The following is a 17,500-nucleotide window of genomic DNA, read 5'->3' as shown; positions in this document are numbered from 1 at the left end:
TCACACGCCACGTTTGTGGTGGAAAAACGCATCAAAAAGTGACTTCCAGCACAGAAAAACACAATAAAAACGACCTAATAGACTGGAATTAAATTATATAAGTTGCATTGGTGTATTAGATTAATTTATTTCATGTTGAAAATAGTTTTTAATTCATTTTAGTTTGAATTCTGCAGCTTTTTCTTCGATAATTTTCCGTGCACTTTCAGTCGAGCAGCGACATTCTGCTGTCAGACAGTGACACCTGGTGGTCACGTATGGCACACAGCACAACGTGACTTATAGCAGGGGCGTCAAAGGGATTTCAGTTGAGGGGCCACATCAACCTGATCTGACCTCTGACCTCTGGAGGCCCAACAAGTCAAACATCACGTTAAACTGCAGATATGGACAAATGTCAAAGTCTTTCCTTCTTTTCATCCTTTTGTAACTGCAACAATTTGCCAGTCTTATTCTGAAATATACATATTAAAGGAAGTCAGATATTATTATATTTGTGGGAAAAAACACACAAAAAACCCTCAGTCACCTTATCTGGTATCGTATTTTTATTCAGGATTAAAACAATTTGTCATCATCTGGAAATTGTTTTGAGTTTACGTGTCTAAAGTATCACTTCACATAAATTGGATTCATTGTTTTATTGTGAAAGGCGTCGCGTCATGTGACCTCCACAGACGCATTAATGTCGGGAGTCAAATTCTGACCAAGGTCCGGTTTTAAATGTCATTTTTGCCAATCTGGTGTTTTTAGATCAGCCTCTTGTCAGTTTTCATATTTAAACTTTAAAAAAAAAAATCACATGGCGGCCGGTCAGATCGTCTGGAGGGCCAACTTCTGGCCCCCGGGCCGCATGTTTGGCACCCCTGACTTATAGGAACATATGGTTATTTAATTTAATTTTTTAAAATTGTTTTAAATGTGCAAATCGCAGAGAGATTGAGTTCCTGAAAAAGGAGACGGCGCAGCGTCGAGCTCAGGAAGAGAGCGAAGCCACTCACAAAGAGGAGACGGACAACCTGCAGGAAAAGGTACAACTCACAAGACAACAACCCAAAAAACACTTACCTTTTATTCATAATTCCACGACTTTTAAACTAATATTTCTGACAGAAAACGAAGCACCCAGCTGGCGACGAGTCAAATTACAGAAATAAGATACGGAAATGCAAGAGAGGTCTCAGTTAAACTAAAACGCCGTCAAGATTTCACCCGTTCGTCCACGGATACGTGACTGACTTCCTACATTTATATAAGAAGAAGAAGAAGAAGAAGAGTTGAGGAGAAGCAGGAAATAGGATCTCAGTGAAAAGTTTTTGGAAACGCTCTGTCGTGGTGTAAACGGGAGAAAACGCCACTTTTTGAAAACGCTGGGCTCGAGACGGTGTCACTGCACATGTAAACGTGTGTGTGTGTGTGTGTGTGTGTGTGTGTGTGTGTGTGTGTGTGTGTGTGTGTGTGTGTGTGTGTGTGTGTAGATGGGCAATAACAAACATGGCGGCCCGCACCTCGCAGGAGACGGGCGCCATTTTTAAGTACGTTGCCGCGTAAACGCAAACGTTTATTTATCTGTTTATTTGAGCCGTAAACATTCTGCTCAGGATGATCGGCCGAAGCAAGAAGCTTCTGAGCGCCTTCCTGCAAATCCTGTACAATAATAATAAAGTACATTTCACACTGGTATAGAAGGAACAAGAACATCATCAAAAGAGAACTTGTTACGTCTCAAGCGGCCATATTAACATATTAACATATTAACACGGACCAAACTTACAAACCATTATCTGAACTGTCCATATGATTAATTGAACAATATAACATATTAAAAATATTTCTTTCAGGTTGTTTCCAGTGCCAAACATTACCGAGAGCTACTTTTATGTTATAAAGGCACATTAATACACATTATGCTCCCTGATCTTGCGACTTCCCAGTCGTCACGACCCATCCTCAGTATAATACTCATTTGTGTTTGAGTATTATTGTTATTAATGTTTATTTATTTTATTTTAAATTGAATTATGTGTGAAGTGTGACGTGAGCCCTGCATCGCGTGGCGCATTAAAAAAAACCAGGGTGGAGAGCAGCCATGATGATGATGATGATGATGATGATGATGATGATGATGGTTATTTCTGCAGATTACAGACCTGGAGACCAAAGTGGATGCCTTGAAGACGCCCAAACCCTCGTAGACTCCTGCTGCTGCTGCTGCTGCTGCTGCTCCGCCTTCTTTTATTCCAATCACTTCACTGCACGGAGGATGAAGAGAGAGAGAGGTGGGGGTGGGTGGGGGTGGGGGGGGGGAGACGACAAAACCAACAGGGGAAACCTTCTGATCCGTAACACCACCCGCCAGTGACGCTCCAACTCCCAGAATGCACCACTTCCCTCTCCTCTCCGTGTGTCTTCCCGGCAATCAAACCACACCTCTTTTTTCCTCATTTCCTCTCAAACAGGATCTCAAGCAGACTTTTACCAGTGGATCAACTTTTCTTTTCTTTTTTTTCTTTTTTTTTTTAAGCGCTTTTAATAACCAGGCTCGTCACAAAGTGCTTTATTAGAGTGAGAGGAGGCGAAGCAATGCAGGCTGGGAAAACTCAACAAGACGACCGTGGGACGAGGAGGAAAGCAAAAAAAAAAACAAAGACGTCGATTCTCTGAAAGTGACTCGATTGGAGAATGTCGGTAGAAACACGACAGGACTCTGGAAGAAGAGGAAAAAACAGCCACTCCGCCGATAGTTAAAGTAATAAAAATTAAAATAAACACACAAAAAAAAAACACCCAACCCTTTGATCCGACCTGTGAGAGTCACACTTCCCCCTCCAGCGTTTGGTTCCACTTTCTTCCAGCTCGTCTGAGGAATCAAGCTGAAGCTCTTCAGGTGTGAAGCTCTTCAGGTGTGAAGCTCTTCAGGTGTGAAGCTCTTCAGGTGTGAAGCTCTTCAGGTGTGACGCCTCGGCCGCGTTTCTACATAAATTCTATACTTTCATTTAAAACGGAGGGAAAAAAACAACAAAAAAAGCCTTTGGAGCCGTTCGGTTGGACGAAACGTCTGAGAGCGAAGGAAAGTTTTGTTTTCATCTGGTTTCTCTCAACGGCAAAACAGGGTGTGTGTGTGTGTGTGTGTGTGTGTGTGTGTGTGTGTGTGTGTGTGTGTGTGTGTGTGTGTGTGTGTGTGTGTGTGTGTGTGTGTGTGTGTGTGTGTGTGTGTGTGTGTGTGTGTGTGCTTATCAAGCTTCATAAACGGCGTGTATTTACTGCATACACTGTTTACTGCAGTACTAGTGGGTTTACATGCAGTACCAGTGGGTTTGCATGTAGTACCAGTGGGTTTACATGTAGTACCAGTGGGTTTACTGCAGTACCAGTGGGTTTACTGCAGTACCAGTGGGTTTACATGCAGTACCAGTGGGTTTGCATGTAGTACCAGTGGGTTTACATGTAGTACCAGTGGGTTTACTGCAGTACCAGTGGGTTTACTGCAGTACCAGTGGGTTTACTGCAGTACCAGTGGGTTTACATGTAGTACCAGTGGGTTTACTGCAGTACCAGTGGGTTTACATGTAGTACCAGTGGGTTTACTGCAGTACCAGTGGGTTTACTGCAGTACCAGTGGGTTTACATGTAGTACCAGTGGGTTTACTGCAGTACCAGTGGGTTTACATGTAGTACCAGTGGGTTTACTGCAGTACCAGTGGGTTTACATGTAGTACCAGTGGGTTTGCATGTAGTACCAGTGGGTTTGCATGTAGTACCAGTAGGTTTACATGTAGTACCAGTGGGTTTACATGTAGTACCAGTGGGTTTACTGCAGTACCAGTGGGTTTACATGTAGTACCAGTGGGTTTACTGCAGTACCAGTGGGTTTGCATGTAGTACCAGTGGGTTTACTGCAGTACCAGTGGGTTTACATGTAGTACCAGTGGGTTTACTGCAGTACCAGTGGGTTTACTGCAGTACCAGTGGGTTTACATGTAGTACCAGTGGGTTTACTGCAGTACCAGTGGGTTTACATGTAGTACCAGTGGGTTTACATGTAGTACCAGTGGGTTTACTGCAGTACCAGTGGGTTTACATGTAGTACCAGTGGGTTTACTGCAGTACCAGTGGGTTTACATGTAGTACCAGTGGGTTTACTGCAGTACCAGTGGGTTTACATGTAGTACCAGTGGGTTTACATGTAGTACCAGTGGGTTTACTGCAGTACCAGTGGGTTTACATGTAGTACCAGTGGGTTTACTGCAGTACCAGTGGGTTTACTGCAGTACCAGTGGGTTTACATGTAGTACCAGTAGGTTTACATGTAGTACCAGTGGGTTTACTGCAGTACCAGTGGGTTTACTGCAGTACCAGTGGGTTTACATGTAGTACCAGTGGGTTTACATGTAGTACCAGTGGGTTTACATGTAGTACCAGTGGGTTTACTGCAGTACCAGTAGGTTTACATGTAGTACCAGTGGGTTTACTGCAGTACCAGTGGGTTTACATGCACACCGGCCTCCTGGGATTCAGGATTCAGATGTGCAGCCACCTTACGCCCCCCCCCCCCCCCCCCCCCAAAAAAAAAAAAAAAAACCTGCGCGAGCTGGAATGGATGTTGGTGTTGCAGATATTCAGGTAGTTCTCAAATCGGACCGTCAAACTTCTTGGAGAAATTAATGCTAAATGTTAGGCGATCGCAGTCGCGAAGCGTTTTTTGTTTGTCTTTGTTTGTGTTGTCAATCATCAGGGAAGCAATTCTCCCCTTTTCCCCTTTTTAAGCTAGAAACTGATGAAGAGACACGTTCAGGGTAGAAACTATCAAACATTCTGACCGAACCACCAAGAAAAACAACATTTCTTAAAAGTTGTGAACTTGCATGGAAAAGCCTCCAAAATACAAGTTACACATGTTTTTTAGGCAACATTTCTCTGTTTTCTGCATTATTAAAATTGGCTTTATGTTGAGGTTGCAGTAAGTTTTCGGTACTAATTGTTCATATCTAAAAAATAGTTCAAATTTAAAGGTTATTCAGGGACAATTTTACCCAGTCAAGATGAAACGTGGCTGTTTTTGGCCCCTTGAGCTCAGAAGTTTACAGCTGTATTACAATAATAATTCAACCTGTGATAATCCGGGGATTATTATTTATTCTTTCTTAAAATACTTCTTAAATTTAGCTTTCAAAGTTGTTGTTTTTTTACAACCTGCTGAACAAAGTATTCAAACAATACATTTTCAGCCAAACAGGAGTGTTTTTTTTTTGGTTTTTTTAACAGTATTAAGAGAATTCAGGAATAAAATCTAATTTAAACAACATATTCAGTATTATTTAATTCTGAGAGAAACGCTCAAGGTAAAATCCGTCATTCTAAGTCTTGATTTGAATTGCAATTGGTTATAAAAAACAAAAAAAGTATTGTATTTGTATTTATATTTTTTTTCCCCGAATTTGGGACAAACGTTAATTTGAACAGTTTCTCGTAAAGCGCTTCATCTGACGCCATCACCTAATATTTACATGTAATGACGGAGCAGAACAAGCCATAAAAAATCTCTGGTTTTATAAAACAATTTTATAGAGTAACTGGAAAATTTTAATCACTACCCAAGAAAAAAAAAAAATCTTATTTTAAACATGGCTTACAAGTTGCTAATCAAAATAACATTAAGTGTAGTCATTTAAATTTCACTTGAAATATTTTATTGCGAAAAAAACAAACACCTTATTTATTGATTCATGGTCAACTGGGGAACATTTTTTATTTGTTTCTGTTTTAAGAGTATAAAAATAAGTATTTTAGACAAGTTATTAGGCCTGAATGCAACAAATGGAGTTATTTCACTGGTAAAAACACAAACTCAAACACAAAGTGTAATATTTCCAGTCTTTATAATAATTAACATTTCCTAATTAAAGCGTTTGGGTACAGGACAGGTCTGCCTCTTTATTGGTCTTGTACAGGAGTATTTAACTCATTCTAGCTCGTAGCAACACACATACATACATACATACATATATATATATATATATACTAACTTGGATTCCCAAAAGAAATCATTTCTAATCATTAGTGACAAAGTTTGTCACTTCAATCATTTTTCGTCAATCAATCAATAATGAGAAACGTTTTAGTGGAAACTTCACTTTTCACAGTTTATTTTTTTCTTCTTCCCTGAAAGTCGTGTGCATGTAAACACACTCAACAGCTTTTTATTTTTATTTTTATTTTTTGGGGGGCTTTAGAAGAGAAGTAGAAGGTCCCAGTGCCAGTATTATTGCCTGTAGAAACTTTTAAGGTGAAATAGTCCAAATGTTGGTGGAATAGAGAAGTGTTACCGTGGTCACATGACTTAAAAAATAAAAAATACATGATTTCCTCCGATCTTGCATAACGTGCGATTAATTGCATGTTCACACTGAAGATTTCAGTTTGCGAAGAATTAAAAGAGGTTGTGACCTGCGGAGTGAAACAAACCTGTAGAGTTGGAGGAAATGATCACGTTGATCAATAAATCAGAATTTTTGCGAGAACTAAATAAGTCGGGGTGTCGAACACGAGGCCCCAACGTGCTCACCCAAACCACCAAGGACATTTAAAAAAAACAAATATATATATATATTTCTTAGATCCGAATCATATTATCGATTCTTTTGCATCAGAAAATATCATTAAAACAGGCTTCCTGTTAAGATTCTTCTCATTTTACTTCATAATTGTATGTTTTGGTGAAAATATGGACATTTTCATCACATACGCTCTTCTTTTTTTTTTTTTTTTCCCCCCAATCTGCAAAGGAGAGTTGTTAAAAGTGCTGGAAATGTGTCGCTTCGATCGTAAAATATTGTCTCGATTTGCTGAAAATGGACCAACTGGCTGATGAGTGACTTTCCCACACTGTGCTCACGGCCGCTACTTTTATTTATGCTCGCGTATATTATCCACTCTTGAGATTTTGTTTTTGCAAAAATGGTGCTCCGAGGTATTTTTTTGTGGCAGGTGTGTGTGTGTGTGTGTGTGTGTGTGTGCGTGCGTGTGTGTGTGTGTGTTTAAAATCACAGCTTGCTGGCAAGCTCTGGTTGAAAGTACTGCGAGTACAGTACGACCCCAAACATCCAACTTCTATCTTTTTTTTTTTTTTTTTTAGGAATTCGTCTTAAAACTGCAATTGCATCAAACTGTGCATGTTATTTTTATTTTTTATTTTATTCCCGCGTCAACACCTTGGTTCGATCCAGACGTAACTTTCTCAAAACAAACAAACAAACAAACAAACAACAGTTTGTACAGACATGATGTGATTTCTTCTCAACTGGCGATGTTCCACTAGTGACGTGTTGACGTGTTAACCCTTTACCTCCTGGTCCACCTGTGTTGCTAAAATGCTGGGAAAAAAATTCAAGATTGGACTTTATTTTGAAGAGTCTTGGGCCCTCTTTACACCACAACGTTTTCACCGTTAGGAGTCACTGTAAACTGCTTTTTTTTTTTTTTTTTTTTTTTTTTTTTTTTTCATCCAGTAAATGCTTTTTCTGCGCATGTGCAAGTGGATCAATAACAATAAGAAGGGGGGGGGGGGACTGATTCCACCCCGGCAAGGAAAGCGTGGATTTTTAAGACTTTTAAATAATCTTTGAGACATTTCACTGTATTTTGCACCAGAATATTTCATAAAAATTTCCTTTACATTGAGATTTTAGACATTTTCAGTAGTTGTTTTTTTTCTTGACGTAGAGTCAAGAAAATGCGCCACAATAAAGAAAAATTTTAAAGTTAAAATTTAAAGGTTTATTGTGGAACTAGTTTTAACATCCTGGCCCAGTGAGGACCTGTACGATGATGAAGAACCGCTTTAAACATTCACGTCGTACTGCTTTCTGGTCGTATCTCTTAAAAACACAGTGTGCAAACTATATATATATATATATATATATATATATATATATATATATAGTTTTTTTTTGTTTTTGTTTTTTTTCTCAGCCTTTCTGGTATTTCTACTGGTGCACGGCGATCGCTGGAGGAGTGAAACCTGACAAACCAGTTGGCGGTTGTTGTGTAAACGGGGCCCGAGGCTGGATTAAAGGGTTCCGTGGAGTTTAAAGAGGTCAAGAGCTCTGTTGTACAAATCAGCTTTGCTCGGGTTCACGGGACTCTGGATTAATGAGTCCCTTTAATTTTGTGGGTTAACACGTTTCCACGTTAACGTAGCTTTTCAGAAAAGAACTTAAAAACCTGCATGTTGACGGTGAGCGTGTCCGCTGCGCCAGGACGAGCCGGGAACTTTAGTTTTTGTCGCCGGAATGTAAAATAATTTGGGTTGTTTCTGTATTTTCGCGACTCCAAATGAGTTTAGCAGACGTGCATAGAGTAGATATTTTAGGGTTTTTTGCTCCTCGTAGAAATTGAATGTTGCACTAGAATCACGTCGTCTGGAAGTACTTGCTTTGCGTAGATCAATCCGGCGGACGAACCACAGTGAGACTCGGCTGAATCTGTACGTTGCCTCAGTTTTAATTGTCCCCGCACACATTTTCCATAAAGAGTTGGGAGCAAAGTTTGCGTGTTTCATTCAGGAAGTGCCGGTTGTTTACAGAAACGTGAGGAAAATTCAACATTTTCGCTTCTTTTTTTTTTTTTTTTTCCTGTGAAAATTGGTTTGAATACTTGACGTCGTTTGATTCTCAACTTTAGTGTCGGAACCACAATGTCCTCATGTCTCTGTGTGTTTTTCACCTTCAAAGGAGGATCACCAAACTGCTTTGATGTTCCCCAAGGCTCTTGAGCAACATGTGGACACAACCACCTTGACCTACGTATTGTGCATTTAGACACAAAACACTCAGTTTAATCAAAAAGTCCTGCCAGTGGTTTCTTTTCTTTGGCCCGCTCTGTGTTGAAGTTGCACGTTGGGCGATCCGTGTCCCTTCTTACTGTCCCACAACACGCGTTTCCAGGGTCTGTTGGCACGACGACGGAGGTCGGAGCCACTGAAAATGCGACTTTGCGAAAGTGGCTTCTTTGACTTGGTCGTTTTATTGCCGGGAGTCACTTTGATAAGAATCCAACTTCGTCGTCTGCCCAGACGAATGTTTGAAGCGTGTTGTGGTTTCACTACAGAGACGAACAGCACCCACTAGTGGCCCGGCGGGAAAATAAAACAAGGCGTCGTCGTGTAAAATTGAAACTTTCCTCCGGAAACAAAAAGGAAAATGACGCATTTTCCCGTTGTGTGAACGGAGTCTCAAGAGGGGCGGATCCATAGATATAAAACACTAGATGCCTAAAACGTGCCGCCTCCGACGTGCCGACGGCGCCGCCATCTTGGAGAGGTCTCCGGCTAATGCTAAACATAAAGACGCTAGGCTAGAAAATCCACAAAAACATTTGTAGCTTGTCTGCTAGTCCACGTAGCAACACAAAAAATACCTTGTTTTAAAGCAGAGTTTTCTATGAGGTTTCCACGGGACAGAGCTTTAAAACAAGGTATTTTTGTGTTGCTACGTGGACTAGCAAACAAGCTACAAATGTTTTTGTGGATTGTCTCGCCTGGGATCTATGTGTTTAGCATTAGCGGGAGGCCGCTCCAAAATGGCGGCGCCGTAGGTACGTCGCAGGCGGCTCCGTGAGGCGTCTAGTGTTTTATATCTATGGGCGGAGCCCCCAAAATTAAGAAAATATCCAGATAAATTGAGCTTCACCTAGAAAATCCTGCTTCATGGTGTTTCAGTACGACGTGTCGACACGCCCGCGACGGAGCGAAGCTTAAAGGAAAGAAGAAGAAAAAAAAACATCAGCCATAAGCAACTTGAGTGTTTTTATTACAGCTTTATTCTAAATGTGAAAACAAACTGACACAAAAGCTGTTAGAGCCACCAAATCCAGTCCTGGTCACTGTGGGTTTGACGCCCAGAACACAGGAAGTGATCGGTTTGCCTTTTGTTTTTGTTACAAAATTCAACAAAAAAACACAAAAAAAAAGTAGAAGTTCGAGTCGACATGCTGCTTTCCGATCCACAAAGCCTTCAGATGTGTGTCGTCTGTAAGACGACGTGTCTGTTGTTCCACTCCCAGGCTGCTTTTTTTTTTTTTTCTGCTGATGCGGCGTTTTGTGTCGATCATCCACTCTTCCTCCTCTCACTTCAATTCTGTTTGGTTTTTTGTTTAGTTTTTTTCCTCCAAGGTCACTTTCCAGCAGCTTTCAGTATTTTTTTTATTTATTTTTTTTATTATTATCAGGCTTCATGATAAATATATTTCTAAATCAACCTGCTTGGTTTGGATTCGGCCTTTTGACTCGTCCTGACCTTCATTCCAACTTGTCTATTAGACGTCCGAACAATTAAACTCCTGGATCGGGCTGCACGATATTTTTTTATTCAACATGCGACGATGCAGTCAAGCATTGCGACATGATTTGTAATAGATAAATACTTGAGTACATGATGTTGACGTCTTTGCGCTTTGGGATTCGCTCTTTCTCTTCCAATGATAACTTAAAGCATTAAAAAAAACTATTTTTGTTGTTTTTTTTGTAAACATGCATGTCTATAGTTCCTCCCTGCAGCATTTCAGAAACCAAACACTTGTTGTTTTTTTTGTTGTTGCTTTAAGAAGTTTTCCCTCATTTTTATGCGTTTTGACGACGAATACAAAAGCACGACTGCACACTGCATGGAAACTACATAATTTATTGCAATTCAAACCTTTGATGTGTACATTGCGGATGTTGATATTGCGTAAATTTAAAAAAAAAAGAGAGAGAGAGATCTGTGACATATCGTGCAGCCCTGCTACTGGAGGAGTGACGGCAAAACGTAGCTGTCACACGTTTTTAAGGAAACAATCACTTGAGAGCCGAAGAGTCGAACGGTAATGGAAACTTCGAACTGGTGTACCTGAGCAACGTATTGTATTTGAGTAATATAGTTATTGAAATCATGTTTGTTTTTTTTTATAACCCCCAAATAAATACTTTCATGCGAAAAACGTAACCAAACAGACCAATGTGTGGCTTTAATGGTGTGTTTGATCCTGTCGCCATGGAAACGGATACATAAACTACACAGCACAGTGCAAATTGTTACTTTTTCCTTTGAATTTAACCAAAGAAACATGTTTTTTTTTTTTTAATAATAATAGATTGTTGCTGGCAGTTTTCAGTGTTCAGAGAGAATTGTGCCAGGAGGAGGTGGAGATGCTCTCTACTGCCACATGTCTATGGAACTGATAGGAGTCCAGGTTAGTGGTTTTGAAATCCAAACACTTTTATTGTCATTTACATACAATACCTGGGGGGAAGAAACAATTTAAATACTGTCTAATATCCAAATTTTAAACAAAGCAGCCCCAGCCTGCAGAACAAATACAACGGATCCTTTATCTAAAGTGTTTAACTGATCCTCGTTGACAGTTTGTTGAAAATCAACAACAGTAAAATGGTTTTGAAATGAGATGATGGCACCTCGTGAGTCATGGTTGTCTTTTAAATTTCTTAAAGCGTCGCTCTCGCTCCGTTTGGCGTGACCTTTGTTCTCTGTTTATCTTTTCCATATGGACTGGAAAAAAAGAAAACAAACCACCAGAAATAAATATGTGTAGTGATGTTTTTCTTCAGTTAAATAAACTTTATTAAACAAATCAGTCATTGTAATAAAAAAATCTTAACTGCCACAGCAGCAAGAAGCTTTACAACAAAAATAATAAAAGAAAGGACAAACACATAAATAATAATAATGATAAGAATAAATCAGTGAGTTAGACTGGACAGTTGTGATATTTCGTGTAAAATTAGAATTATATTTATTGAATGTCTCATTGTTGATATTGAGCGTTGATGCAGGTTTTAATTTGTCGTTGACTTAAAAACCTCAAGATAAAAATGAACTTCAATCAAAAACTACTTGGAAAAACGGAGCAGAATTTTTTTTAATTTAAATAAAATAAATATAAAATGTTCCTAATAAAATACAGAGATTGACAACGGTGCATCATTTCGTATCATAATGACGTGACGTAAATTTACGCTCTGACGTCACCACGTCTTCTCGTTCAACCAATGGAATCCCGGTCACCATGGCGACCACAGGAAAAAAAAATGGCTCCTGTCCTGCCCGGTGTCGAACAGTTGAACGTGAGTGTGCTTTTAAATCTCTTTAAAAGTTGTTTTTCTCGGTTGTAAACAGTCTGTAAACTGCAGGAAGAGTTTCTTCTCGGGGTTTTCTGTCGTTTCAAGACGATTCGTCGGATTTTTGTCGCCGCTGATAAAATGTTTGTCACGTTCACTCGTCAGAAAACCTCCCAAAAATATACATGTCAATTATTTACGTAATTTAAAATTACACGTTTTGGTTTTTTTTCTTTCAAAATGTGGTCGTTTAGTTTTTTGGAGTTTAAGTGTTTTTCCATGAAAACAGGATGAAAACATTTGGTGAAACTTGTTTTCAGGCGCTGATGTAGAAACTTCCGGAAGAAATGAGACAAAACTTGAATTTTATACTTTATTTTTTATAGGCCCTGTAATCAATATTCGTGTTTCTGTTTTAATGTGCATCATTGCATCTTGTTCACGTTCATTTTCAGCTCTATTTCATTTTCATTCTAACCCAATTGAAAACTCGCAGATCAACCATTTATATTGGACTTTTTATTCATTTTAATCAAGAAATAGGTAAATCCATGTTCGGTTATTAATTTAATAATTAATAACCCTCACACACTCTGTTCCCCTGCTCATCCCACAAATGCATGTTACTGAAGAATGTGGCACAATATGAGAGAAATGAACAAACTTTGCAGTAAAAAAAAATAATTGTTCAGGATTTTTGTTTTAAGAAAAATAGTTAAAACTGAAAGTGTGCAGTTAAGAATAAAATGACATTTAGCAAACAGTTACATTCACAACTTTATAGGTTATTTAATATCCAAGAATATTTTCTAAAAATGGACCTAAATGCCTCAATTGACTTTTCAATTTTCCTTCAACTAAAGAGCGAAATCATTACAATGAACAGACGTTTTTTCAAGTGACGAGACAAAACCCTGTTTGTATAGGTCATATTTATTCATATCAAGTGCAGAAAATAAATACAAAACATTTTTGGAACATCTGGCAAAGTGACAAAGACCTGCTTCAGTCAAATTTTGCTTGTGAGAAATTCTTTTTTTGTTTGTTTGTTTTTTCCAGCTTTAGCCACAGTGTCTAACTTGAATCTATTACATGAGAAAAATGTAACATCGGGTCTTTTCTGCAGTGATCCAGAAATAATTTCATACATTTTCAAATGAGTAACAACAATTTTCAATGGTCAGACAGGGTGATACGGTTTCTTCCTTTGTTTTTGTTTTTTCCCCTCCAAAACTTCAAAACCTGAACTTGTAGAAAAGGGATTTTTGTGTGACTTCCGGCTCGAAGGGAAAGCGGCGGTAACAAAGTGAGCGCGGCGGACGATGGCACGTGTTAAAACGGACGACTGACGGGGTCGACAGATACGTCTGCTAGTGAACGTCTAAATTAAACATTTAATTCCACTTCAAGGTTCTGACACGTTGGCTCACATCCCCGCACAACGCAGAGATTAAAAACGGAGGATTTCAAAAGCAAATCGCTAACAAAGGAGTTCAACAACACGTTCCAGGGCGAATAAACAGGAAGCGGCTAAAGTGAGGCCCGGTTGATTGTTTATTGTTTACTGTTTACTGTCAGTAAGTCCTGCAGAAGGCGCCGACGCATCAGTACAATCTTCTCCACTCCATATCGCACACCCCAAAAAAAACCCCAAAACATTCAATATCAGCAGGAAGGCGTCTTCTATCGTTTCATCTGGAGAAAAAAAAGTGAAACGGACGCGACGTATAAATACTGAGGTGTGAGCCGTTCTGACAGCAGGGGGCGCCAGTGTGTGTCTGTGTTCAGTCGCAGCAGGGGGAGACGGGACTTTTTGTTAAAAAAAAACAACAAAACAAAACAAACAAAAAAAAACCCAACTCGTTTTCTACGTTAAGCTGCACTCGGGAGTTAGTGCTCGCTGTTCTACGTTACGACGCAAAGATGATATTTCATTGTCGGGTTTATGCAGCTTTAGGTTACTGAAAGAGGTCTGAGAAGGCAAACGGCACGTCTGTAAGTCAACGGGACTGTGTGTGTGTGTGTGTGTGTGTGTGTGTGTGTGTGTGTGTGTGTGTTCAGTCGTCCACTCCGATGTTGCGGAACAGGTAGGACATGGACTCTCCGTTGTGGATGCGGCGGATGGCCTCCGACAGGATCATGCTGATGTCGACCGTCTTGATCTTTGGACACTGGAGCTTCTGGGGCTCGTGTGGAATCGTGTTGGTCACCACCACCTGGGGGGGGGGGGGGGGGTGGCAGGACCGGGGGGGAAGACGCCTTAATTAGTGTTTTTCAATCTTTTTTGAGCCAAGGAACACTTTTTTGTTTGGAAACATCTGGAGGCACACCACCACCACCCGGAAATGTTAAAATGTTAAACTCTGTAGCCTCTATTAACAATATAAAGTCTTTCTCATCAAAGTTTTATCAACAGGAATCCAGTAAATCCAGAAAGCAAGGACTTTTTTTAATAGTGCCTCCCTCAGTGTGAAACCTGGACCTGATGGATGAAGAGCTGAGATCCTGGTTTTCAAAAACTTCTCCATCACTGTCACTGACACAGTACTTTGATACAAGATGGTAGCAGGAGGTGGAGATGAACCACACTGACGTCTGTCACTTTACATTTCACCGGCAAAGTTCTGTGCTGCCCTCTAGTGGTGAAGAGTATTTATACATGATGACTCTGCAACACACTGTTGCTGTGAGAGCAAATGTTTTTTTTTTAGAAAAAAACGTGAAATTGGATAATTTCCCACGGCTCAGCTGACGATATCTGGAGGAAACACCAGTGTGCCGCGGAGCAGCCTTAGTAACGCGCCGCTCCGCGGTAAAGGGGAGCCGAAGGAAAATTTTCTCGCCCACCTCGTCAATCGCCGACTCCTCGATGAATCGCGGCGCCTCGGAGGAGAGGAGGCCGTGCGTCGCCATGACGAAGATCTTGTAGGCCCCCCGCTCCTTCAGCGTCTCCGCCGCCGCCACGAAGCTGTCCACGTCGTCGATGATGTCGTCCTGTCGGGCGAAGCCGAGAGGCTTTGATTAGGAATCCGAGCGACGGGACAGGAAGTCGGGGTCACGTTTACACGTACCCGCCGATCTGATCTGGAAAAACTGGCATCGTGTCAACAAACGACGATTCCTGGAAACTACGTCACAATTCGTGATGTTTGTTTGTTTGGGTTTTTTTTCATCAGGATTCTGATTGGCTGTCATGGCTTCACGCTGCACTGCCCCCTACGGGCTTGGCATGCTCATAGCAGCGCTGAACCTGGAGTCTCAGTGGAAATGAAGATATCTCTTTAACCCTTGGATGCACAACCGACCAGTTCCTACACTCGTCCACACGGGGGGGGTCAAAAATGAGCCCAATTCAAATCAATGCCTTTTTGCAATATACTGGGTTGTTATCTTCAAAATCTTTAAAACAAAGAGTGGTAATATTTTCATATTCTAGGTATTCCTCTTAAAACATATTTGTGACATGAGGCCATTTGCATTTTTATTTATTTTTTCATTAATTTTAAGAAATTGCAGTTTTTGTATCACGACCCTACTCTTCCACAAGTGGGGTCAAAAATGACCCCGAGCAGTTCCTATGGAATCTTCTATGATAATTAATTCTTAGCAACTCTGACGGTCCTACTTACACATCTGATATCATCTTATACATCTAATGTCAATATTGTCCCACTTACACATGTGATGTCAGCAGTCATTTTTACCCATTAATGAAAAAATAAATAAAAATGCAAATGGACTCATGTCACAAACATGTTTTATGAGGAATATGAAAACAAAATAACATAGAAATAAAAAAACATCCAGAAGCGATGGGAGTGTCCCTCACCACTATGATGGCGATGCGTCCCCCCACGTCTCCCACCACGGTGATGGGGGGCTTCTCTTTGGGGATCAGCACTGCAGACAAACCAAAGGAGACCGGTTACCATAGCAACGGCTTCCACCAGCGTCTCCGGTCTGTTGGGGTTTTTTTTTTTTGTTAGGTTTTTTTTTTGCCTCACGCGGGATGTCCATGCTGGGATGAATGGCCCCGGTGGTCTTCACGGCGGGGGGGGAGTGTCTCCCGTCCACCTGGTCCGACTCGGCGTCCTGGGCTTCGCCGTGGATCACGGCGATGCCGAGACGCAGCCGCTCGGCGAACGACTGAGCCCTGCGTGACGGCACGAGGATGTGAGGGTTTGTAGAATGTACTGAAGTAAGAAGAAGCAGAAATGAGAAGAAGAAAAACTCGCCTTTTCGCAGACGCTGGAGATTTGGCCACAATCACGGCGTTTCTGTAGTCTGGGATCTGAGGTGGGGGCAAACGGGGGTTAAATTGGGTTTTCATCTCCAGGGGTTCGTCTGAACGACCTCCTCGGTCGGCTTCTTGGCTTTTTTTTAATTTTAACTCATGTTTCAGTCGAGACTCTGCTTCTTCACAAGTCGCATGGAAACGTCACCATGACACTGTGATTTCCTTCATATTTTGTTTCACGAGCAACACAATTTTCATCAGATTTAAAAAAAATGTTTCTAACCTCTTCTTGTATGTATTGCAGCAGGAAGGGCGACGCTCTCAGATTGTCCACCGGGATGTTGAAGAAGCCCTGAATCTCTTTCTGATGGAGGTCCATGGTGATCAGGTGGGTGAGGCCTACACACACACACACACACACTCATTTGTAGGTGAAATGTTGTGTGGAGGAAAGACGATCAATCCGCTCCGCCTTCCACTTTACCGGCTTTGCACATCATGGAGGCGATGAGCTTGGACACGATGGAGCCCCTCTTCCTCATCTTGCACTGTTTGCTGTAGGGGAAGTAGGGCAGGACGCCCGTGATGCTGCGAGCGCAGGAGGTCCTGCAGGCGTACACCATGATCAGCATCTCCATGATGGTGGTGTTCACGTCCCTGAGGAGGAGGAGGAGGAGGATGATGATGATGATGATGATGATCAGCTAAAAGCACCACGTCCTCAGATCTGTGTTCATGTTCTTACTTGGATACCGTCTGGATGATAAAGACATCTTTGCCTCGCACCGACTCCTGGATCTGCACACGCGTTTCTATGGAAACACAAACGAGATGTGCATTAAAACAGAAGTGTCGGTACAACTCACCCCCCCCCCCCCCCCCATCCCCCCTCCCCCACGAGGGATTAGGAAAGGCCAGAAAAGAGACACGGGAACAAGCAGACTCCCTCCTCCGCCCAGCCGGACATTTAATCTTTCCAAGAATGTTGAACTTCTCACGGAACATCTGTCACACGGAACAACCTGCGTGTTTTGTTTCACTTGTACCGATAACGAAGAATGGAATCGCCAAGAAAACAAAACAAAAAACCAAGTGAACACATCAGCGACCACGAAGGCAACAAGAGCCGCGGAGGATATCGGAATAAA

The 17,500-nt window shown here is 41.2% G+C and overlaps 2 protein-coding genes across 2 annotated transcripts in view; one reads left to right on the top strand and one right to left on the bottom strand.

Moving 5' to 3' along the window:
• LOC308141872 (neurabin-2-like) overlaps positions 1 to 2,274 on the top strand; it is a 23,394-nt gene extending 21,120 nt beyond the window's left edge. Inside the window, exons 14-15 of the mRNA XM_080512110.1 lie at positions 935 to 1,031; positions 2,142 to 2,274. Of these exons, the coding sequence (XP_080368236.1) occupies positions 935 to 1,031; positions 2,142 to 2,195 (151 nt within the window). The 3' untranslated portion in view covers positions 2,196 to 2,274. The remainder of the gene's footprint in view (positions 1 to 934; positions 1,032 to 2,141) is intronic.
• Positions 2,275 to 13,935: 11,661 nt separating this feature from the next.
• LOC308141908 (phosphoribosyl pyrophosphate synthase-associated protein 2-like) overlaps positions 13,936 to 17,500 on the bottom strand; it is a 5,970-nt gene continuing 2,405 nt past the window's right edge. Inside the window, 8 exon segments of the mRNA XM_080512161.1 lie at positions 13,936 to 14,331; positions 14,963 to 15,109; positions 15,945 to 16,015; positions 16,120 to 16,268; positions 16,351 to 16,406; positions 16,636 to 16,751; positions 16,837 to 17,009; positions 17,098 to 17,164. Coding sequence (XP_080368287.1) covers positions 14,173 to 14,331; positions 14,963 to 15,109; positions 15,945 to 16,015; positions 16,120 to 16,268; positions 16,351 to 16,406; positions 16,636 to 16,751; positions 16,837 to 17,009; positions 17,098 to 17,164 — 938 coding nt within the window. The 3' untranslated portion in view covers positions 13,936 to 14,172.

The sequence above is a fragment of the Blennius ocellaris genome (assembly GCF_963422515.1).
Source record: "Blennius ocellaris genome assembly, chromosome: 16".
NCBI classification, from domain to species: domain Eukaryota; kingdom Metazoa; phylum Chordata; class Actinopteri; order Blenniiformes; family Blenniidae; genus Blennius; species Blennius ocellaris.
This window is presented reverse-complemented; position numbering and strand designations above follow the sequence as displayed.